The following is a 24,627-nucleotide window of genomic DNA, read 5'->3' as shown; positions in this document are numbered from 1 at the left end:
ACCGCGCACACGCACTCGCACGAGCAGAGCAACGGCTGCAATCGGGCGTCTCGGTTGATTTCCGGGTTGACGCGATAAAGAAGGTAAGAGAAGTTTTATTTATATTGAATTCACCATTGTAATTGTAATAGTGCAGCCGCACACTATTACACACCATTTCACACCGTCTGTCACCCAAACCGAGCTGCTTTAAATATAAATATCAACATCTGTTGAATTACAGCAACATACACGACAAATCAATTTTAGCTGTATATTACATTTGTAAATAAACAGATTAAAGACACTGGTTTTAAACAAATTCAAACATTAAACATCAACTCTGATGAAAAACGATTTCGCTGCGCCCTCTGTCGGATTCACTCTGAAAATACAGGAGTAACTGAGTCCTTGTGCTCTATATTTTATAATATAATATAATAATAAACCTAAATTAATAAACAAAGTACCTCACAGACAGAGAAACATAAAATGCATACGGTGCGGTTTCATATTTAAACAAGTCAATGCAAGGCCAGTGGTTAGGCCAATGGGTAAAATAAAGCAATAAAACAAATGAACGTCCAGTTAAAAGCTAAAGCATTACAATTATTATTATGATTAAATAAATCAATGAATCAAACATAATCTAGAAGTTAAAAGCCATTTGATTCAATGTATACTGAGGTGGATTGTCTGTAAGACAGAGGGATGTTATATGAATAAAGTTTATTATTATCCTAATATGGAAATTCATTGAGGTTAAAACAGTGGCTGCAGTTTCAAACCCAGTCGGCTGCTTCTTTAGCTCCATTCTGGCCACAATGGAGGTGATGAACCCAAATGAACCCATTTGGAGTTCCTGAATGGAGTTCCTGACCCGGGGTCGGGAACTGCTTGTCAGAACTGACAAAAGAAATGATCTGAAATAATGATGTAATGATACGTGTGTTATGCCATGAACCTAGATAATTTGATAAACAGTGTTGCCTGATTTACGAGGGATAATCATGTGAAGGTCAAGCCTCCGAAATAGAGATGGAGAAAACGTTTTTATACTCGAGGACGGTTGATAGTTGAAAATTGATCCAAATATATTGTATATTGTGTCATGTGATGGGTTGCTCTCTTGTTTACCTCACTTACTCACATACTTACTTTACTAATCATGCAAGTAGCAGTGTATTCATTTTTACACCACAAGGTGTGGTCTCCTGACAAAACCAGACAGTGCTGTTGTGTCTCATCAAAATAAAGCCAAAGGAGTGGAATCCGTTAACCAGTATACACCCACAATGACAGTGGATTTCTACCAGTGAAGTTTCCACCCAATGTTCAACTGAATTCAAGTCACTCAGTTGCTTTAGGGTGTGACACAAGCAATATGTCATGAGTAGAGACTGAATCAGCTTTGTCTGATCAAGTTTAGACTCTTATTTGTTTGTGTTTTTTTGCAATTCTGTATGTGTAATGGTTTTATCCTGATATCCAATGCTTTTATTCATTTATTTATCTCATTCACCTTCTTATTTATGTCAGTTTTTTGGTTTGTGTTTGATGCTTCTTATCAATCCAACGTTCCGATAATTTAATCTCTCTTTGAAGTTCATGAGTCAGTGTTTATTTTTCTCACTGCACTCTGTTAATAAATTGTGGTTAGCCCTTGTTTTAACTGGTAACATTAACAATGACTACATTCCATTCTGTGTCCTTGTACGACTAAATCAGCAGGAACCATAACAAAGCCTTAAAAGTGGGTCAACTAAGGGAGAGGCAGCTTATATTAATGTTAGTGATTACACTTATGCTTTCCCTGGTTTGATACATCTGAATCATCACCATTACTGCTGTGACAAATGGGGGGGAGAGCGTGGCCTAGGGGATAGAGCGGGTGCTCTGCAACAAGAAGGTCGCCGGTTCGAATCCCACTCTATCCCATCTGCATGCCTAAGTGTCCTTGGCAAGATACTGAACCCCTAGATGGCCCCTCATAAAATGATGAGTGTTCTAAAAATGTAAGTCGCTTTGGATAAAAGCGTCAGCTAAATGACATGTAATGTAATGTAATGTAATGTAACAAATGTCTGAAGATGGATGACTACTGAGACGTGTCAGGATTTGTCTGCAAATGTTTCGGCCCCTTTCAATTGGTTTGGTTTAGTTCTCAGCAGTTTAAGACAAAAAGTTGGTCGAAGGAAGGGACATGAGTAAAGAAAGAACCAGTTACATTTTGACTTGGATCCGAATAAAGGAGCAGATCCAGGATTGTGAATTTTTTTCAATTACTGCTTGGCGGAGGTATGTGCAGTACTTATAGTTAATACTGTGATTAAAAAGGAGTTTATGGTAGATTTAGCCCATCGTATATTGCATTGCATTAAATTGCATCCATAACCCACATTTGTATTCCTCAGGAGGACCTAAACATCCTCTTTTTGCACAACTGATTGGCTCCAAGTACAATTCTATATTGTATTTGATCGTGCAGAGGTCAATAATATTGTTTACATCTCCTGCACAGCTCCACCACCCATGGCACACTCTGTACAGACTGGGTACAGTCATATGCTCGAGGTGTCTGTGATGCCATTTTCCTGCGTCTTGTCCTCAACAGCGGGTTCACGCGGTGTCCTCCTGCAACCTCTACCGTAGCGCGACACCCCCACGTGGGGGCGCTCTTTCCCACCACGACCCGTTCTGTTGTAGGAGAGAATAGTGACGCAGAGGAAAGGGGGCAGGCAGTGTGTCGGTGTATACCGGTCCGTGCTCATTCATGCTCAGTGTACAGCAGTGTTCGCCGACTCCCGGGCCGTGCCACGTCCTCGTCCGAACACAACGCCTCTGCGCTCTCGGGCTGATAATATAAAGAGCCGGTGAGTAGAATAAAACCTTATCCTCATTCTCCGCGGGTCTCAGGGGGGCTTCCGGAATCCATGTGTCTCTCTGCAGTTTGGGAAGTAGTCGGGCGAATATGGCTGCAGGGACAGAAGGGGTGAGGGGAGTGGTGGGGCTGGCGGGGGGGAAGACGTCGGCAAGTTCAAGAAATCCCGGTGGGAAAGCAGTGTCTGCGCAGTTTCCCTCAATGTCAGTGCGTTGCGCGTAAAAGCTGTGCCGTGTTTACATGACGCGCAGGAGGTTTTCTTATCGAGCCGATGTGGGCAGGAAGCTGGTGTATGTGCAAATATTGATTTATTGACGTCTAGACCTAAATCCCATCCTTTTGCACTCATAGACACACAAAAAATACACACGAGGCTTTGGTCTGTACACATATTCAAACAGTTCACCTGGTGCCAGTCTGAAGGATCCAGGTTCAGTTGTCATCCTACACATAACATGAATGTAGGTAAAAGTCCAAGTAAAGGTCATTCATTGACACCCCGCCGGCAGATCTAACACAAGAGCAAGTCTACTTATAATAAGTATAACAATGTGCTGTGTGTGTCTGACATTGATCCTTGATGTGTGATAGTAGTAAAATGAAAATGTAGAAAAGGTGTGTATGTGTGTGTGTGTTTGTGTGCAGGTGTCACCTGTCAGTGAAGGTCAGTAATAGCTGGTTGTTATGGTTTCCTTCCTGTTTAGAGCTCAGTTGTAACATTAACAAAACATATTTGCACAATTGTTTACACGTAATGTTCTTTCTGATTAAATCAATACAAATATAGCTTTATTGACACCGGGGCACAGTTCACACCGACCACGTGGATACTTGCTATAACAGCAGACCCAGTTGACCTACACGTGTGAGAGTATTGATCTTTTATGGATGTCTGATGTTGACTTCTATTATATTGAATACTGATTCATAGTGCAGATACACAATCGTGTGTGTGTGAGAGTGAGGGAGAGTGTGGTTTGGTTTATTAAGGCTACACAGCATATTGTGTGTGGTTTGAGGAATAAATACAACAAACCACACACACACGCTTATTCTACATGGTCCAAAACCGACGCAGTGTTTTCGTATCGCTTCATTAGCGTCACAATGGGACGTACGCGCAGCCACACGAGGATTACGTTTCTAGTTTTACCGGTATCCAAGCGGCGGAGCGCTGCGACCTTTCACCTAGTTCCTGCAGCACAGGGCCGGATCATGTGATGCTGGGGGAAGGGACTGAAGCAGCGAGCTGTGGATGCTGCTGCTGCTGCTGCTGCTTCTTCCTGACAACTGAAAGCTCAGAAAAGACGTGTCCTGCTTCCCGAGTGCTCTCACTGAATCAAATGAAAAAAGTAGACTTTGCAGACAGTAACACAAAAAAAAATAGTTGTCCCTCAGGGATTAAGAGGAGCTTTGCAGGAGAGACGTTGCAGCAGCAGGGAAAGTGCAATATCATGACATGCTTAACCTTAACGTTACCAGGAGGACGTCTTTTCTTTTTCAGTTCAATCATCTGTCAATATAGGACTTCCTCAAGGGTTCCAGTTGATTGATTTATTCGTATTCTGTGCATGGTGGTGATATTTCCCGACAGCAATTGAATGCAGCATTTTACATGACAACCCAGCGTTACATCATTGTAATAAGCCTGGTTATATTATTAATATTATTTTCACAAGCTCATTCACATGTCACCTAAAGTGGCCAATGTGTAGTTAACGGATTTATTTTTTACTTTAGAAGACCATTGCAGTTCTGACCCCACAAGAGATACTGGTAATATTAGTGTCCAAATGCCTAATTAGTTAATATAAGGCTGAGAAGAGTGTTGTCTTAGTTGCTGGGTAAGATAAAGACCCCCAGGACAAGCTTACCCAAATAAAAGCTTCATCTGCCCTGATCACTCTCTAGTGAGACGATTCATCTTAACTCGTTCGTTACTGAAGGTGAGGATAGATTCCAGTTAAAGAATATAAACAGTCTCTTCTTCCTTAAAGTCATTTCCTACTGGGCTTTCCTCTGTTTCCACAGTATCTTCTACTCTGATGACCATGCCACCATGAAACCTAATAAAAAAACACCAGTGCTTAGATTGAATCTTCTTACTTCTCTTCACCAGGAAACTACAATGTGTCGTGAAACTACATCCTATCAAGCACTTCCATTTACATTACAGGAGAATCAAATAAGATAACTAATCAACGATAGTAAAGAGTGAATTCTTTCCGAAGAATCTGTTCGTACTTCTTCCACTGCTAAAACGAAACCATCTATTGAGGGAACATTGACAGACTGAAACACACACAGTAGATAACTTCCATGGCATCAATATGTTTCATGAGATAGAAAGACTGACTTTCACACAGTGACTGAGACAAGTCGGACAAAATTCTCATCTTATCCTTACTGCTTGAACTGTCAGTTACGTTCTTCCTGCTGTATCAACCTTCAATCGTACAAAGTTATTGACAAATTAACTTTTTCTTAACAAAGACCTTCCTGTTCACTATCCATAATCTGTAATGTTTGGTTTTTGAATGGTGGCATGGTGCCTGATTGAGACGTTGGACTGTGTTGGTCTAAAGTAGAAATCTAATCGGTAAAAAAAGAACCAGTTCTTGTTCTCTCCTCTGAACTGGTTTCAGCTGCTGTGGTAACGTGTATCCTTTATCATGACATCAGTAGAATACTCCCATGGGATCAATAACATCAGTTATGATAAAGGATACATGTTACCACAGCTGCCAAACCAGTTCAGAGATGATAAGATGATCTTCTTTGGTGTCATATTCCAGGAACCAGCTTTGTTGATATAGTGATGACAGAGATCCCTTTTGTTCACAAACCTTTTGAGACTATTGAGAGCTAGACAATAAAATGCAGCAAAATACCATCGGTATGATGTTTATAAATTACTTTTTGTGTTTCTCTTTTGCATCTGGTGATACGATTTTAGAAATACCCCTAAGCTGTAGTGCTGCCTCACATGATGGACTCACGCAGCGCACAGTTCATTGAGACATGGTCAAATGACTGTGCTGCAGTTAAAATACCTCAGTCCTAAGATCTCAACTCAAGACCAAGTTTAAGTTAAGTACTACAACCTGACCCGGATGCACTCTGATGGGTTCTCCCCCGATCCGTAAGGCGTCCTTCCACCAGGTTTTGTGGATTCCGCTCAGTTATGTTTGTGTAATCTTGCTCACAACAAACAGACAAACAAACCTACAGATAGAGGTAAAAACAGAACCTTCTGCGTGGAGGTAATACTGTATTTAATGACGGAGGGATTACTTCCTTTCATTATGTTCCTGTAACCCTTTTAACTACAAACTCATTTACTGTGCTGTTGAGTAAGCATGTCCTCATCTGTCGAACTCTGCATCAACTCTGCACCGACAAGAATCCTTTCCGGCCCAGAGGCCATTACACTACAAGACCTTAAACCAATTAAAACCAAAGGTAACCCGCAGTGCTGTTGAGGAAGGAGGTCTTTACATTTCATGGAACTTTGAACAGGAACTTATATTCAGTGGAAATTATTCGTCTGATAGTTAATCAGGATGAAGTGGTTGTAAATGATTTGTTGTGACCTCATTGTACAGATCAATGCCGATGTTATAAAACTCTGTGAGGAATTCACTCAACGGTTGTTGGACCCGACGCCCTTGAATCTTCCACCTCACTGACTTTATTATGGTGTACCCGTCTTTCTTCCAGTGACCCTGTGCGGTAGTCGTCACCATGGCAGAAGCTCACCAGGCGGTGGCCTTCCAGTTCACCGTCACCCCCGATGGCATCGACATGCAGCTGTGCAGCGAGGCCCTGCGCCAGATCTACCTCTCGGGCCTCCACTCCTGGAAGAAGAGGTTCATTCGCTTCAAGGTGCGAGGTGGTCTGACTCACACGAGAACAGGGTCCAGAGGTTTCTGTGCACTACCAGGGAAAATGGTGTTAACCTTTCACCTAGATTCTCTTACTGTTGGTTGGCTACTGTAGGATAACAGCTTGTGGTATTTTTGGTCACAGTTAATATTAAAGTTAGCAAACAGTTCACATTTTTTACACAGTGCTTTACCAATAGCACTATTTAAAGTGATTTTAAATTAATTAAAATGAACTCATTATCTACTCACCAATATGCGGTGGAGGAGTGATTGAAGTGTTCGAGTCCACAAAACACTTCTGGAGTTTCAGGGGTAAACAGCGTTGCAGCCAAATCCAATTTAATTGAAGTAAATTAAGTAAATCACTTCTTCAAATGTAAAAATATAACTACATGTGAGAGGTGTGTGCATTCAAAACATGAACCAGAGGAAGATATCAGAAGACATTTATGTAACTTATAGAAATAAATAGCCATCAATAATAGAAGAAGCTAAATAAGTGTCTCCCAGGGTTTCTTCTAGTCTTCACCTCTGCTGATATAATGTTTGAACGACAAGGACATTCACTGTGCTGGTAGTGATACGATACCATGATGATATTACAGTGCCAACAGTAATATATGAAGTTAACCAGTTCCAAAAAGAAAGTCTCCCAAAATTCCAATGTGAAACCAAAACTGACCGAATCCAACACTTGAACCTTTGGTCCAGACTCTCAGGTGTGAAAACGCTGGTGTCCTGTTTGTCTTTTACATAAACACGGTGACTCCAGAAGGTCAAATGCTCTCAGGCAAGCAGGGACGGAATCCCTCCTGCCTGCTCTCTGTGTCCTGGCCTTTAGCCTAGTTCTCTGTTGACACCCAGGAACACTGAGTCAAATCCGGGGACCTGCTAGCTTTGTGACTCATTCATCTTCTTGTTTAGATGTTGGTGATGAATGTAAACGCAGGTGAACTCTGCAGTATGAAATGTCATATAATCAGCTACTGTATGAACCACATTCTAATGGTTTCTTTACACTCCTCAGAATGGGGTAATGACTGGTGTGTACCCGGGCAGCCCAGGTGGCTTCATGATCGTGGTCGTGTCCTACATGTCCTACCATAAATACAGACAGCTGGATCCCTCTCTGGGGTTGATAGCCAAACTGGGCCAACACATACCGATCAGGTAAGGTTACTCACTGGTATCTTGACCCCTTGTCCGCGCATGACACTGTTTGATTTTCGTTTGGTCTGAACATATCGATCGTGTCTATTTGTAGAGAGTGAGCCCCTAAACAAATAAGGAGGAGGGGTTTGTTGTCTGGGTTCTAAAGTAGATTTACTGGATCTTAAATTCCACAACTTGAAAATTGTATAGCTGTGGCAGTGAAACACATTTTTACTGGATCTATGCAGTTCAGCACATGTCTCAGGTATTTGAGAGGAAAGATGCAGGCCTGTCTCTCCACGAGCAGCAGCACCAGGTGGAGTCACAGACTGCGGAGTGGTTAAAATTATTATTACCTAGGCCAAGGGGGTTATGTTTTCACCCCTATCTGTCCTGGATCCTGATTAAATAAATCTGGATTATATTAAGGGACTGATATATATGAGTGTGTGTTAATTGAGAGTGTGTGTACATTTTATGATAGTGTTGTTGATCGATCAATCAAACTTTATTTGTATAGCAACTTTCATGCAGATGCAATACGATAATAAGACTCTAGAGCTAGAGCAAAGAAAAGAGACAATTAAAACAGTTAATTACAATATGAGACTAATGCACTAAAAATAAATAATAATTTAGAAATTAAATGCAAAAATGCAAAACTGAAGCGGTAGGTTTCACGTTTATGATTGATTAATTCAACAGGTTGTGTGTCAAAAAGTTTCTACACTATTGCTTGTGTCACATGGTTAATATCGTCACCTCTAGAGGGCGATACTTACAAGTTGAATACTATATTTACGCTTGCTCTGACGTCATTTCCTGTCTGGGAACAGCAAAGTGATGAGCACTGAAATGAAACCTGACATGTTTGGTAATAATCTTCTCAATAAAAATCTTCAAAATGTGATCTTGAGGAGAGAATAGTCTCTGACCTTAGCAAACATGGCACTCTGCCACAAGGTTTTCACATGTGAGAATGTGTCTGTATCGTAAAAATCGGCACCCTGTCAAGTTAAATGAGGTCATTCTTTATTAGTTCTGGTTTAATTTGTCATCGCTGACTTTGGACTGGGAGAAACAACATTTATATGGTCCAGTGTTTGTATTATGTTGCTGTTTTAGACTGAGAAGCTTGAAAGTGAAAGATCATTACCCAAATATACCAGCTTTCAACACTGGTCACTGTTTTTTTGTTTATTTTGTAGTAATAGTCACACTTTTAATAAACTGATTGTAAAGGGTGAAACAATAATTTCCCACACACTTATTTTTCCAACGTGAAGTTATTTAAGACATGGTTGGTTTGCTGCTCCCCCCGAGTCTTCGTCCCACTCTCACCCTCTGCGTTTCCCCTTCTTCGTCCACAGTCGATACATTTCCACAGAGAACCAGATGATGGTTGGAGGAATCCTGGTGGGCACTGGCCTGTGGGTCTCCATAATCATGATAATGAGGAATGCCCTGAAAAGCCTGTTGTCGTGGCACGGCTGGATGCACGCACGCCACGGCTCTGTGTCCTATTCTACCCGTCTGTGGATGGTAAGCCAATGAATGTCTTCCTCTGTTCAAGTCCCTTCGGAGCAGATGAGGAAATATTATATATATTTATGGAAGATTGTGGTTTTCACAGTTTAAGACTCAAGGGACTGACTGTAATATTTAAGTAAAGCGTTTTTGCCGGATCTTAAAAAGTCTGTAATGATCTGTATTTTAAGCCTTAAAGAGTCTTAAGTACATTTAAATATAATGTGCTAGGTCTTAAATAAGTAATTTCTTTATGTTAACATTTATTTAACACTGATTTTGTCCCTTTCAAGCGTTATTCACCTTATCTTATAAACACAGGGAAGTGTAACTATTTCTCAGACTCTGTCGTACTTGATGTGAAACTTACATTTACTTCATTATGCTTTTAAAAAGTCTTAAAATTAACTTGTTGAAACCTGCGGCCACCCAGTGAGTGAATATTCCAAATATATCATACATTGCTGTGCTGTGTTCTAATTATAATACGTTAATACAATCTTGTGCACTAGTTTTACTTGTTTATTGAATTAAATGTAAGAACCACAATTCATTTCCGCTGGTCATTGATTTCCTTTTTTTAAATAATATTCAGGAACTGTTTGCTACTTATTGTTTAACCTTCAAGTTATTCATTTGCACTTTGCCCCACAATCTGCTGGTGAGGGAAACGTATACTTTTAACCCCTTTGACCTCTATCTCTTCCTCTCTCTCCCTTTTATCTGTTCTTCTTGTCCAGTTATTAGTGAAGGTGTTCTCTGGCAGGAAGCCCATGCTCTATAGCTTCCAGAACTCGCTGCCAAGACTACCTGTCCCCTCGGTCAAGGACACCTGCAGAAGGGTAATTTCCACCTCTCACATCATTTCCTGGTTGAACAAGTTCCTCGTGCAAAAAGCCTGGTTTGTCCGACTAAAACAAGAGTTTGCTTTTGAAGAACATTGCAGAAGACATATCATTCCCCAATTGTCTTAAAACATAGTTGGTATAATAATATTAAACTTTATTTGCACATTTGCATTTTAAAACTATAAAACCACAGGAGTGCAGGCAAGTGCAAGATCTAGTTAGAGGCTGAAGTAAAGAGAAATGTTTTTGGTTTTCTCTTAAAGACGTTAACTGAACTAGCTTCTCTGATATTTAGCGGGTTGGGGGTGTAGTGCTTTAGTGGCGTGGCTCGCAGTGCTAAACACACCTGATTGGTTGAGTACTTAGTTTCGTAGATGATTTGAGGAAAACATTCCAGGAACGCTAACACAGTGTAGTCTGCCAGAGAGAAATACTTCCTTTACTGCAGACCTTGACCTTTGTCGCTCAGCAGTCACATGCATAAACAAACCAAATGAGAAACTCAATGGAAAATAGCATTATGGCTACAATAAACAAACCCCTGGTGTCAGTCTGTGTGACTCTATCCCCCTCTATGTTCACAGTACCTGGAGTCAGTGCGCCCGCTGATGGATGATGAGCAGTATAACCGCATGAAGGACCTGGCTAAAGACTTTGAGGAGAACCTGGGGCCCAGGCTGCAGTGGTACGTCAAACTCAAGTCGTGGTGGACCTCCAACTATGTGAGTCAAAAATACCCCCCCCCCCGCACTTCCTCTTGCTTTCTCTCCCTTTCTTCCTTTCTCAGCTCTTGTGTCTCAGTTTTGGACACAGTCCTGGGTGTTGACTCGGCTCCAAACTCTCATACTGACACCCTCTGTTTCCTGTCCCTCTCTCTATGTGTAGGTGAGCGACTGGTGGGAAGAGTATATTTACCTCAGAGGCCGTGGACCCATCATGGTCAACAGCAACTATTATGCCATGGTAAGATGTCTCTCGTCTTTTGTTTGAAGATGAAGTTATCAGCTTCTTCATGTAGGTTGTGGTTGTTCTTTGGATCCCTGAACTATTGTGTGTCTGTGGCCCTTTTACAGCTCTGTCAGCAACACAACTGTGTATCAATGGTTATAAACGACAGCAAATTTAATTATTAACTGTTTTACACACCCTACTGTTGGTGATGTGTAGCAACATTAGCATTTCAAACACAAATATAGGTCACATGGCGGCCTTGGCAAACACATCTAAGACTGAGCTGCCATTTCTACCAATAAACACTGAAGAATAGTAAGGTGTGTCACAAAATGTTTTTAATATCGAGGTTAATTCAATTACTTAACAACTAAATCTTAGAAGTCTGGCTGTAGCTTTTTCCTTTACCTGAAATTGCCAAAAAAGAATCTACAATTTGGATGAACGTGTGGCTTTCATTCATTCAGTAATCTGTGAGATAATCTATTGAAACAGCCCTTGGCTATTATTTGTTTTTCTGGATCATTATTGTTCTTTTCTGCATAACAGGGATGAAGTTGTTAAGTCTGGACACACAACCTGTGGCAAAAACATCTTACGCATGTTTGTAATAAACTCAGGGGAGATTCCACATTTTTACAACAGTGGTTGTGTAGTCGGGGGATTTTCAGGATCTTGGGGGACAAAACTATAATCACTCCAGACTGTGTCTTTACCTAGTGGCCACTTTGATAGCTTCAAATCTGTGTCAGATGTGTTATTATGGACCAAGGATAAGTAAGAGAAACAGCTCCCCCTGTATGTCGAACCGTGAATTGATGAGACTCCAGACAGGACTGTTACTGCAGCAGGGCTGTCGTGGATTCCTGCTTATAAAGCAAATAAATGGAGACAGCAGTTTACCGCCACTGTCAGGATATCTTGTTTTGCAGCTCTTACAAAATCCTAGCGTCTCTGCTCATGCTTGCAGAGCCATGTCATAAAAGCAGAGCTGTGAAAGGAGGTAGACCTGGTATTTGGGTCAGTGGAACAACACTTGGCATGTTTAGAATAGCAGCTCAGGATAACTCCTGTTTACATGCATACAACATAGCAGCTACAATAACTAGAATGGCATTCCAGTAGAGAGCACACCTCCGCCAATGCCTTGCAGATAAAACTCCCCTAAATGAACCTATTTCCTTTTTTTAATTTAAATCTATTAAAATGCTTTCCTCTGGGAAATTGATGAAAATATAAAAAACATCCTCTGGCAATGGTAAAGAACTCCATGCTGTAGTTTTTGTGTAATCCTGCTGACACACAACAAACCAACAGGCAGCGGCGAAATCAAAACCCCTTTGTGTCGGGCGTTTACACGTCTTATTGATCAGGTCTCACACCCTCTTCAGGACAGGTGCAACGTCGTGTTTGATTTGATAATTGATTTAATTTGATCGATCCCTTTTCCTCCAGGACTTCCTGTACGTGTTCCCCACCTCCATCCAGGCCGCCCGGGCCGGTAACGCAATCCACGCTATCATGCTCTACAGGAGGAAGCTGGACAGAGCGCAGATCAAACCTGTGAGTACACAGCTTATCTCTCTTATCTGTCACTTCTTTAATGATTTATATTGATCCCTTGTTAATCTGTAAATATTGTTCTGATATAGTGCACGTTTGATTGTATCCATGTAAATGTTTAACTCATTTTGATTTTATTCATTGATAGTTGTCGTCGTCGTGTTTGTCTTTCAAGTTTACGATGACGGCTGCTTATCTTTCCCAGCCTTTTCTCGTGTACTTAAAGTTACCTAGAATTTCCCCTGTGATGATGTAGCGTGTCGAAAGTTCACCATTGTTTTCTGAGTGAAGCTTGATGAATAATCGCCTGATGAATACTGGTTTGATTTGCTGACACCCAATCAGTTCATCGTTTCTCCTGCACCCCTGTTAGTCCTTCTCCTTTATCAGTCTGCATGATGCTTCAATGCAAATTCCTTTTTTGTTTTACCTTTGCACATACTCTATAAACATGTTGCATAAACACACTTATCTCTTGATTGTATGCATATATATATACCAACACCAATGCATGAGCTTGCCCTGTTGCACACTTACATCCGGTTGTCTCTGTTGTTACTGTTTTGTCCCTTTCGCTGTGTCGGACACTGCGTTAGATTTTCTTGCTGGCGAACAAGGTTCCTCTGTGTTCGGCTCAGTGGGAGCGGATGTTTAACACCACCCGCGTCCCCGGTTTGGAGACAGGTAAGAGGAGGGCAACACCTTCGTCGTGCCCTCTGACCCCACCCACCTTCCTTGTGACCCTAGACCCTGCCATGGCAACATCGATTGGAAACCTTGTCTCCAAGACTCATTGTCGACAGCACAGCCCAGACACAGTCCTCTGATCTTATTCTCTGTCACCAATAGAAATATTCAGATTGGTTTCATTAGGAGAAGGGTTGGGTATCATCAGTTACGGTGCTAAATCAATACTTTAAGAAACGGTTCAGGTGCCAGATGAGATAGTAAATGATCCAGCTCTAAACTGCTCATTACTTGTCTCCCATCTGCCGGGGACTAGGGACGCTCATGCTTATGTGCTCTGTGTGGGGGCACACAAATGGTCCTGAAACTTTTGTTGTTGTGTCAACTCGAGTTAGAGGTGACAACTAGCTTGACTGTCGGCTAACAGGGCAGTCAGGGCCTTGTAGAGAGTGTGTTGCCACTACAGCTAAGTGTAATGCTAACTAGGCACGTGCAGTGACGTTTATGTTGCCTGTAAGCAGCAAAACTATTTCAGTACAAAGTTCAGGCACAGAAATCTGCTCTGGGATTCGGTCTGGTGCGTTGACTGGCACCGGATTTCGTTTACCCAACCCTTATCAGGGCTAAATCTCCTGGAAGTTATCATTCAAATTTATACTGTGACATCAGGGTTTTGCTGTCGGCATTGAGCTGGTTGACCACTGGTTTCTGGACCCTGCTCATTTCCTCCCAGTAGCCTTCTGCGGTCTCTCCCTCTCCCTCAGACTGGTCCTCAGACCAATCCTCATCGCTTCCTCTCCACTCCATCCACGCTCCTGTCCCCGCACATGCGTGCATGCATGTGTGTCTTCCGCTGCTCTTCTGGGATTTTTTTTACAGTGAATTAGTTTGTCATCTTTGTGTTTGACTCTCCCCTTTTGCTTTTCAGCTCATGCTCCTAAACACTATTCCCATGTGCTCAGCCCAATACGAGCGTATGTTCAACACCAGTCGCGTGCCAGGGGTAGACACAGGTAGAGTCTTTAGCCAACGCTGCCTCTTCCACTTGCTCCTACTGTTCTTCTCCTTTGGACATATTGTTTGACGTTTGTTTGATAATTGGACATGATGCAACTAATAATGCATGTGTTCTGGTCTATGCACATGTTTGAGACTTCCTTGCATGTAACTGGATTCCAGCGTTTGAGTTTGATATAGCGATAGCATTAAGGTAAGAACTGGGAATGTCAAAGAGTACTCGGCTATGGCTTTGATTCATTCAGTTTAATATTTGTGTGAGCTACTATTGAAATACAATAATCACCTTTACTTCTGGGTGATGCTCATTAGAAGCTGCCGACTGAGAAATTGTATTTTACAGACTTTAACCGGAACTTGGGATAAATATATCGTTCAGTCTGAGAAAAACTAATAGAATATGGAAAGATCTTCTAATTTGTGATATAACTTATCTTCTATAACCGAGACGAGGACCGGTTTGACATTAAAGCACCATGACACCATGTGTACATAACTTAGACACCTGAGGCACTGTTCTATAAAGCGAGTTCAACACCCCCAGGATGTCGTCCTTATCTGGCTTCACTGAGCCTAACATTAGGCCGTCCTAGATAACGTGCACAGTTTAACCGTCTTATCTGGTTACGAGTGCATTTACCTGGAAGAGGCGGAGACTTGAATACGCAGAAACGTCGTCAGAACCATAAACAAAGATCTTCACGTGACGTGAGAGGAAATGCTGAAGCCTGCTGGGAAATTTGGTTATAGTGACATTCAAAAGTCATATTTAACCATGTAAACAATAATTTGTTTAAATAAGTCTAAGGGTAAAGGAATTTTAATACATCTCTCACTGGGTTTTTTTTTTTTTGTCTGATGGTCAAGACCTATTGTGTGATTAAAAATAATAATAATAATACTTCGGATTGTTTCTTCTTAAAAGCAGAGAGGAGAAGTAGTGTGTGTCTGATGAGGTCAGTCCAAATTAAATGTGAATTTACTACGCTGTCCACAAGGATAGAGTAGCAAGTCAGTGGTAGCCTGCTAGGGAGGCCCGGGGACAGGCCTGTAAAAACCCGAACCTGGTGCCTCTGGTACAATCTAATGCTGATATTCCTTCATATCTTAATTATGCCAATTTTAGTGAGTTTGTGAATTATTTAAAATGAAAATTAGGAAACTGAGAATGAATACTCACTTTGTTTCACACAAAACAACTCTGTGACCAGATAAAACAAACATAAAACCCATGATTAAAATGTGGAGAGACACATATATGATAAGGTTTTGATCTGTTGTCTCAAACTCCACCTGCTCTAGACTAGCATTGGTTAACATGGTGATTTACCCCGGTTGAACCAGGGCTGAAAACCCAGAGACAAACCTGAAGTCACCAAACTCACCACAAATCCGGCTGAGTAGCATAGGCTGAGAACAGAGGTGAACTGTGTCTCATTTTGAAATGTATTGAAGTGCATAAGAAAAGTCGTGCGATTCAGAAATAACAATCGGATGTTGTCACATGAGTTTAAAGTTACCCACCAGGTTGTATTAGTCTGTTTGTACAGGTTTTGAGAGATGGAGGTTGGTAAATAAGTGGAGCACCAGTGAAACAGTATGGCAGTTTTTTTTTGTTTCATATCCACATTGTCTGGAGGTGAGGAAGAACAGTGGGCTAAGTATGACCTGGATACGAGGTTGTGTTTCCTGGGGTTTGTTACTAGTGTCCCTTCCTCCTCCCTGCCGCTAACAAGGTAATACTTGTTTGAACATGATGAGCATCAACGAAACAAACGTCACACGTCTAGAACCCGAGATGCAAACATTTCTCTTCTGAATTGGTTTTGCTTGGTTGTGCATAGAGCTGTTCAAACAAACATTGCCTCGATTCATTGTGTTCCGAAAAACCAACTCCTCTCCCAATTTACTTTTCCTTTTCATTTCACCTCCTGCACCCCCCATTTCAAGCTTCTTTGTGTTTGTTTTTGAACCACATAGTCCTTTCCCATCATGTAGTGTCACTTCTGAATTGAGTTGTGAATCTTGCCCTTCAAATGATTTGGAACAAGAAAAGAAGCCCCGCCCCCCAAAAATAAGTGCTCACAACACATCTGATATTTTGGATCACGATATTTCACAAGTTGAACCAAGAACAGGTTTAATTCTGTGACGTTCATATTTGATCTGTCACCTCATGTCTCACTTAACCCATACTAAATTTGGCAACCACACATTTAGGCCACGTTACATTAGAATCACACATTATCCTCTGCACCAAAAAACAGGAACATGCACAGACACAGAAATCCCTTCTACCAGACAACACCCACCTCTCCAGTTGTCTTACTATCTCTGACTTCCCCATTTTGTTCATGTCCCCTTCTCCTGACCTTTGTCCCGTGTCTCCCAGACGTCCTCCAGCACACGAACGAGAGCAAACACATCGCCGTGTACCACAAGGGCCGCTTCTACAAGGTGTGGATGTTTTACGACGGGCGGCTGCTGCTGCCCCGGGAGATCGAGCAGCAGATGGAGAGGATCCTGGCGGACACGTCGGAGCCCCAGGAGGGAGAGGAGAGACTCGCTGCCCTCACTGCCGGGGAGAGGTGGGTGGTGGGACGGGGGCTGAGCCGAGGCCACATCATTTACAACATTATCGTGACATGACAGGAAGTAGAGAGATACTTTGCATAGATGGGGGGGACCTGTTGCAGTGATTTTTCACAGTTACTTCAGCGGGTTTATAATTTGCATCCTGCGAAACAGTCATGCAGCGAGTGTGCTGACAAACTGAGGCCCCACATCTGCCTGAATCAACAGCAAAGTAAAAGTGATGTGTTTACCGTGACTTTTTACAAACACAACACCTCATCGGCTCTCCTGTTACATTTTGCAGGACCCCTTGGGCAAACGCCCGCGAGGCCTTCTTCAGCCGTGGTAAGAACAAGCAGTCCCTGGACGCCATTGAGAAGGCCGCCTTCTTTGTGACCCTCGACGAGACGGAGCAGCGCTACGACGCAGCCAATCCCGTCACGTCTCTGGACAGTTACGCCAAATCCCTGCTGCATGGAAACTGCTACGACAGGTGGGACGGAGGAACTGGAGGAATTTCGTTGTGTCCACAGTCGCCAGGGTGCTCGAATTAAATGTGTGTTAACTGTTTTTTCATTCAGGTGGTTTGACAAATCCTTCAACCTGATCGTTTTCAAGAATGGCACCATGGGGCTGAACGCAGAGCACTCCTGGGCCGATGCTCCCATCATTGGTCATCTGTGGGAGGTACGTCCATGTACTTCCAACCAGCTTCAATCGGTGTCTGAGACGATTAGTGAGATTCAAAGTTCGATTGGGTGATGATGATTTTTGGAGATCAGTGGAGATCTACATGAAAAGTGAGGGGAAGGCAGATTCAGCCTGAGTCCAGCTGCTGTATGGAATCTGTAGATGTACAACGCAAGCTGTGGAATGCAGTTACAGAGTGGAAGAATAATAAAAAAATCCTAGAGCTGGAATCAGAACTAATCCCTCTGGTTGTGAGAAGACCAATGAGGAAAACTGTAGCCGTCAGTCACTTTTCCTTTCCTGGTCAGCCTGCCAGACACGTCCAACACTGTCCTGTGACTTTATCCCTGATGAAAGTGAGAGTGCAGTCAAATAACTTTTGAGGAACGACAACAGTGATGAAGATCTGCCGCCTGGAAAAGATAATCCTCTTCTATGTAACTGAAATTCAGCAGGAGACTGTCGGTCCAAAGCACAACCTTTTTTTTTTTTTTTTACTTTAAGCCTTTAAAACAGAGAATAGATGTTAATAATAGTGTGCCTGTTTTGCAGCACGTTCTCTCCATGGACCCTCTGAAGCTGGGATACGCTGACTCTGGGCACTGCAAAGGGGAGCCCCACCCCAACCTGCCCGGCCCTCAGAGGCTGCAGTGGGACATCCCTGCTGAGGTAAGACTGTTAAAGCAGCATGATGTCATTCTGCAAGGCTGCACCTCAGACATCCACAGGCCTAGGCTTCCCCCTGCTGGTAGCTTGGCCTATGTGCACGAGTGTTAGTTGTTCATTATTGAATTTGATGTAAAAGATTTAGAGATACATGTCAGCTAATGCATAATTTAATTTGTCAATTTGAGCAGTTACACAGTCCTTAGCTTTCTTTATAACAACACTGTGTTATCGGTTCATCTAACAGACTCTGTCTCTTCCTCCAGTGCCAGGAAACCATCCAGAGCTCCCTGACCGTAGCCCAGAATCTGGCTGATGACGTGGACTGTCACATTATCCCCTTCGCCGACTTTGGGAAGGGTCTGATCAAGAAGTGCCGCACCAGTCCTGACGCCTTCATCCAGATCGCCCTGCAGCTCGCCCACTACAGGGTGAATACACTAGTCCCCACTGGTTTCTACAAATCTGACTCTATCGTAGCTCCTACGTTTTTATTCATTGAAATTCAGTGATGTATTTTTTATATTTACTTTAGATAAACACATTTTTTAAGTGGTTTACCTTTTTACACTTTTAATAAACAGGTTGAGAGAAACAATTATCGATTCATTTGTGATTTATAAATGCAGGAATATTATCCCACATAATAAAACAGTTGTCAATGTCTAAGCAGTTCTATGATCCAGGGATTTCAACATTAAAAGATGAGACACTGAAGAAGCTTTATGTAGAAACACTGCTTTTAAATTCCAGCAGAGGGCGATAACATCGTGGCTGAACAACATAACACTGAAGACGCTGAAATCCTAAAAGTGAAGAGTTGAATCAAAACATTGTTCTGCTGTAGTTTGATGCTGTAACTTCCTGTTTATTTTTACAAATGAAACACAGCACAAGCTCATATACATATTTTATAAGGGTAGTAATTGAAAAGTTGCAGATGCTAATGGGAATTTAAGTTTGGAAATCTGTCATCGTGCTCCTGTTGGTCAGACAAATCTAAATGTATAATTCCTAAAGGTCTGTTGACTGTTTTCCTAATTATCCACAATTCAAAAGTAATTTGTCAAGTTGTTTATGATTGGTGAAGTAATAAATCCCGACCCTTAAACTCTGCAGGACAAAGGGAAGTTCTGCCTGACGTACGAAGCCTCCATGACGCGGTTGTTCCGTGAGGGCCGAACAGAAACCGTGCGCTCCTGCACCATGGAAACCTGTGCCTTTGTTCAAGCCATGATTAAAGACGAGACAGTGAGTCCACACATCACACATCTGGTTACTGCGCTGCCTTCAGTCGTAGATCAGAACAACTGTGACCTGCTCCTCAGTTGTTTACCGTCTTTCTCATCCTTCGCCCCGTCTGTGTAGAGAGAGGAGCGCCTTAACCTGCTCAAGCTGGCAGCGGAGAAGCACCAGAACATGTACCGCCTGGCGATGACGGGACAGGGCATCGACCGCCACATCTTCTGTCTCTACGTGGTGTCCAAATACCTGGGAGAGGACTCCGCTTTCCTCAAAGGGGTAAGAGCTGTTGTCGTCTTGGTGCCAAGTGTCCAAGTGCATGTGTCGACCCAGCTCAGGGCCAAGGAGGCGTTTTTTTAAATACAAATGAATTTCTCAGGTTTTATGTGGACTAGTTGTGAATTAACTCAAGTCTTTATTTTGCTAGTTATTAAGGTAATATAGTGGAATAAGGGTGTTTTTTTTTAAAGCTTTCACAAACCCTCTTCACCTTTTAAAGCTGAGTTTACTTGTGAATTAAAAATGTGTCCCTCTCATGTTCAGGTGCTGTCTGAGCCCTGGAGGCTGTCCACCAGTCAGACCCCCCTGCAGCAGGTCGAACTGTTCGATCTGGTCAAACACCCAGAATATGTGTCGTCTGGCGGTGGATTCGGTCCGGTGAGTTATCATCTGCTTTGACGGGAACTTTTAAAGACAGTTCTGCAGTTTTCCTGCAGCTGAAAAAACACAAAGTCGTGCGAGTCCATCCCTCGCTTTGTATCCGTCCACCTGTTTCTATCCTGAATTTAAGGAATAACTCATTCTCACCCCTGTTTCTTCTCGTGTCCACCAGGTGGCTGACGATGGTTACGGTGTCTCCTACATCATCGTCGGTGATAACCTCATCAACTTCCACATCTCCAGCAAACGCACAAGCCATGAAACCGTAAGTTCATCAGCTTCCAACTAAGGTTTAGATCATCTCCCTGTCCATCGTTCTTGTTATTTCATCTCACCTACAAACCTTTTGTAAATCTTCTTTCCTTCTGTATTTTTAGGACTCGCACCGGTTTGGCGGCAACATCAAACGGGCCATGCTGGAGATCCTGGATCTGTTTCAGCTGGACAAGAAAACCAAGTGATCCTCCCTCCACACAGGAACGCTGTTTTTTTTAAGCAGAACACACTCTTCCTCATACTTGTACAGAATCAAATGTTGGATTTTGGGGTTATTTTAAAGCTAAAAGTGATGTTACACAAGCAAGAACGACTGAGAAGTTTAGGAGACATACGTTTTTTGGAGACATCACTGTCAGTAGCTGTGACGCTTTTATGTGTAATGTGTGTACAGGAGGGGCGAGACTCTGGTGGTGTAGGGGAACGGGTCGTGCGCAGATCAAAGTTGTAATTTTACAGACCTGTAAACACTCGCACCTAGTATTTGATTAACATGACTCGTGTAAAAAAAGGGCTGAAAGGGAGGAGAATAATAGTGGATCTAGTCGGAGATGAAATAAGAGACGGTATAGGATAGTTCATTTGCATCATCCCATATTTGGATTGCAGTTTAAAACGTGAAAGATGCAAAATATATTTACTTGTTTTTGTCCCATTTCCAAAAAAAAAAAAAGTCCATCAATTCTTAATTTTTTAAGTTTCCTCATTGAGTCGAATGTAATTGGCCAATCGGCAAACCGGATGTAAAGTTGAACAGATTAGCATGTTGTGTGTGTGGTGTCCGTCGGTTCCACGAGGCCCGAGCAGCTAAACTACACATTAACAAGAATTATAAATATTCCACTTTGACCTGATACAGACGACACAGAGCTGCTCCACCCCCCCCCCCCCCCCACGACTCCAGTGCACAGCCGGTGCATTTGCTCCTTCTTTTTAGCTGCTGTGTGGTTTAATGATGTAGCGACAAAGACAGATTGTTATTGTGTGCGTGGGTTTTTGTTTTGTTTTGTTTAGTTGTTGTTTTCATACTCAGGTTTTTACTAGCCCGGCCTAGTATAGTACGGTGCCGGGGCTGCAGCCTTTGAAGATCGGCGTTGTGAGGTTTGCGACACAGTACAACACCGTCTGACGCGGTGGGCGGAGTAACATTAGGTTTTGCCGTTAAAGTGTGTGTTTGTGTGTGTTCGAGTGTGTGACCGAGGGTGAATGTGATGTCTAAATAGCCGAAGGTGACTTTTTTTTTTTCTCCCAAGCTTCCGGTGATTTAAATCAAAAAGTGGAAATAATTGTACTTTTAAAAACCACTGTTGTGCGCTTAGTGACTGGCCGTTTAGTTCAAACTAACAAATCTCTACTACCTAGAAGCCTTCAGTGGGATCAATAGAGGATAAATAAAGTTGCAGTATCGTGGTGTCTCAGCATCTGTCGCCTGGACGTAGATGAAGAACTGCTCAGTGGGGGGGGGGACGCGTCTCTCCATAGGAAATCACTGTCTCTCTCGCTCCGTGCCCGTGAAGGAGAGAGGCTGTCGTGTAGGAAGATTTTCTGTTCTGTGTGTGTTGCCAGGTTCATCACATTATTTATTTTATTTCCCATGTTTTAACTTCACATGTTTGGAGACGTGGATTCACCAGCTGAATGTCGAGCACTTAGTAAAAGCTTTGCTGATTGAAGAAGTGAAACGGATTAATAAAAAAAAAATGTTCCCGTTTTTGTTTATTTCTTTTTGTTGATTTATTTGTTTTTGACATGACACTTGAGTTATCGCTGACTTGTTGTAGTTGTTTGACTTTTTATCTCGGTAAAGTGTCATGTTTTCCGCTGCATGGTTTTTGAAGATGAAGCTGTATATGTTTGCATTTTATTTTAAAGATGTGTTTAAAAAAAATTAAATAAGGACATGCAGCTGATACACCAAAACAAGTTTCAACAATAAAGTGAATGTCAGACAGCTGCGTCTTCTCTCACTTACTGATCGATCTGAACTTCTGAGCTTGGGCAGGAGAAACTCAGTGTTTACAACCAGTGACAAACACGATGAAGACTGGACACACAGATAATAGAAATGTTGGATGAATCTCAAATATAACAACAATGAGTGAACTAATTGGTCAAATGATAGAAGACCTCTAATCAGAGAAGTTTTAATGATTGATTCATCTCCAAAATAAAGGCGCTCAGACAATTTTGGAATTGGATATTTGAAAGGAATCATTAGATTTATCAATAACAGTCTGTTAAGATTTGCCCTTACTTGGACATAACAGTGTTTTTGTCCTCTGGTCCAAAAAACATTTTCATCATGTTCACTATCTACGTTTATTCTTTAAATATGATAACAATTGCTTATTAGCACTAAAGTTCAGCCAAACTTCATTAATATTGCACCGTTTTATACAAGTTAGCGCATTTCAAAAATGACGGATGAGCAGAAAACACTGTTAATGAAAAGAAAACCGTACAAGGGACAGTAAAGGCTATAATTTTCCCCCTAAAAATGATAAACTAATTAAAAGAAAACATTTAAAAAATTTGATATAAACATATTGTCTTTTTATACATAATCAAATATATCATAAAACGCACAACATAGATGCAATAAATAAGAGAATTAGTTAAAATTATCTCTTTAAACCAAACGTCATCAAGAGCAAGGCTAAATGTTTTATTTGTGTATAAAAGTTCTGCATGAATGATTCTTTTTTAATTTTTGTGGTATTGATGATTTCAGTTATTACCAAAAAAAGACATCCTCATGGTGCCACTAGATTAAACATGATGGTCTGCTCAACGTGAGGAACTTGTAGGAGCTGCTCTCTGGGGTCAGTCCATCCAATTAGAAATGAATTATTTCAGTGTTCACCAAAAAGCCAACCAGCATCATTTAAAGACTCCTGTGTCAGTGCCATAATAAAAAGTTATATTATGACTTCAGTTTATTTAGTTTTGGAGGATTTAGTTTAGAAACCTGTGAAGCACAAAGATGCTGCTGCTCTCAGGAAGACACTTTTATTTTAAACAGTGGAGCTGGAGCCTCGTCCACGTGAGGAGGCCGATTCGGTGTCACAGTTTTGTTTAGCAGCTTTTCTTAGCTCTGACGACATGACAACCTCCTGAAACCGGTCTAATGTGAGAATGAGATATTTCCTGACTTGGCTCGGTGGCCACTCGGAGGGAAGCTGAAGCCGGCCATTGTGCCAGGTGTTGGGGCTCAAGCGGATGCCACCGAGGGGCCACTTCCATTTCTCCGAGGGGATTAAGTCCCTCCTCTGGGCCTGCTCGCGGCCTATTCAGCTATTAACTTAAATTAAAGTCATCGCGAGGTGACAGATTTCCAAGGAAGCCGTGGGCAGGAAGTGATTACATGTGATAGTTTGCCCCCTCACTCCTGCTCACCCTCCCTCTCTCTCTCACACACACACACCTCCACAGGGTGGTACACCCGCCCCGATGTCACCCTGCCCCGGGCTTCCGATAGCAGGCTAACATTTCTAGACTGCATTCCTGAGGTCTGCTTACTCCTCATGTGCTCTGGGAAACCTGCAGTTTGTCCTGCTCCCGAAAACCATTCAAATTCCCGGTCCGGGCCCTTTTTGTATACGTTCGATTTCTTTGACGTCTTCATCAAAACCTTGGCGCGTTTTCCGTCTCTGTGTACGTTAAGAAATCTCTGATGACGCAAATCTAAAAGCCTCCGTTCGAAACCACAAGACCGGCATAGTAGGACAAATCCACACAGCATAGCCGACAGTCTTCAACTGACTGGCTCCCGCACAACCAGACTTTAAATCGTGCACCTAATTGGCAAGCTGGAAAACCCATTCACTCAGGAGCAGGCGCTGAAACCTAAAACTTGGACTTGCACTTTCTAAAAGTAGACTTTGGTGGAGATCTGCGGCCGCCGCTTGTCACCGCTTTAATTCCCCGTGCCACTTGCTCCAAAACACCCTGAAAGAAGACGAGCGGCGCCAGCGTTTCCTCTTTTTATAAACCCCTTCATTCACGCCCCCTGATCTGTTAACACTGG

The 24,627-nt window shown here is 42.3% G+C and overlaps 1 protein-coding gene across 3 annotated transcripts; it reads left to right on the top strand.

Annotated features, from left to right (window-relative positions):
* The first annotated feature begins 29 nt into the window (after positions 1-29).
* On the top strand, positions 30-22,551 carry cpt1ab (carnitine palmitoyltransferase 1Ab (liver)). 3 transcript variants are annotated; one of them, XM_062389997.1, is made up of 19 exons: positions 30-83; positions 6,581-6,745; positions 7,775-7,917; positions 9,270-9,441; positions 10,167-10,268; positions 10,859-10,996; positions 11,160-11,237; positions 12,681-12,788; positions 13,385-13,472; positions 16,885-17,080; positions 17,371-17,559; positions 17,648-17,753; positions 18,309-18,425; positions 18,689-18,853; positions 19,542-19,673; positions 19,791-19,943; positions 20,208-20,321; positions 20,497-20,589; positions 20,702-22,551. In XM_062389997.1, exons 2-19 carry the CDS (start codon positions 6,605-6,607, stop codon positions 20,783-20,785), a joined length of 2,319 nt encoding a protein of 772 aa, XP_062245981.1. In that variant the 5' UTR covers positions 30-83; positions 6,581-6,604; the 3' UTR covers positions 20,786-22,551. The 3 variants fall into 3 exon arrangements, with proteins under 3 accessions (XP_062245981.1, XP_062245982.1, XP_062245980.1); XM_062389998.1 differs by lacking the exons at positions 30-83; positions 13,385-13,472 and adding exons at positions 2,738-2,852; positions 14,404-14,488; XM_062389996.1 differs by lacking the exon at positions 30-83 and adding an exon at positions 2,738-2,852.
* Positions 22,552-24,627: the final 2,076 nt, after the last annotated feature.

This window comes from Platichthys flesus, chromosome 6, assembly GCF_949316205.1.
Source record: "Platichthys flesus chromosome 6, fPlaFle2.1, whole genome shotgun sequence".
In the NCBI taxonomy this organism is placed as follows: Eukaryota; Metazoa; Chordata; class Actinopteri; order Pleuronectiformes; family Pleuronectidae; genus Platichthys; species Platichthys flesus.
The sequence above is the reverse complement of the archived record's forward strand: the minus strand, read 5'-3'. Positions and strand labels throughout refer to the sequence as shown.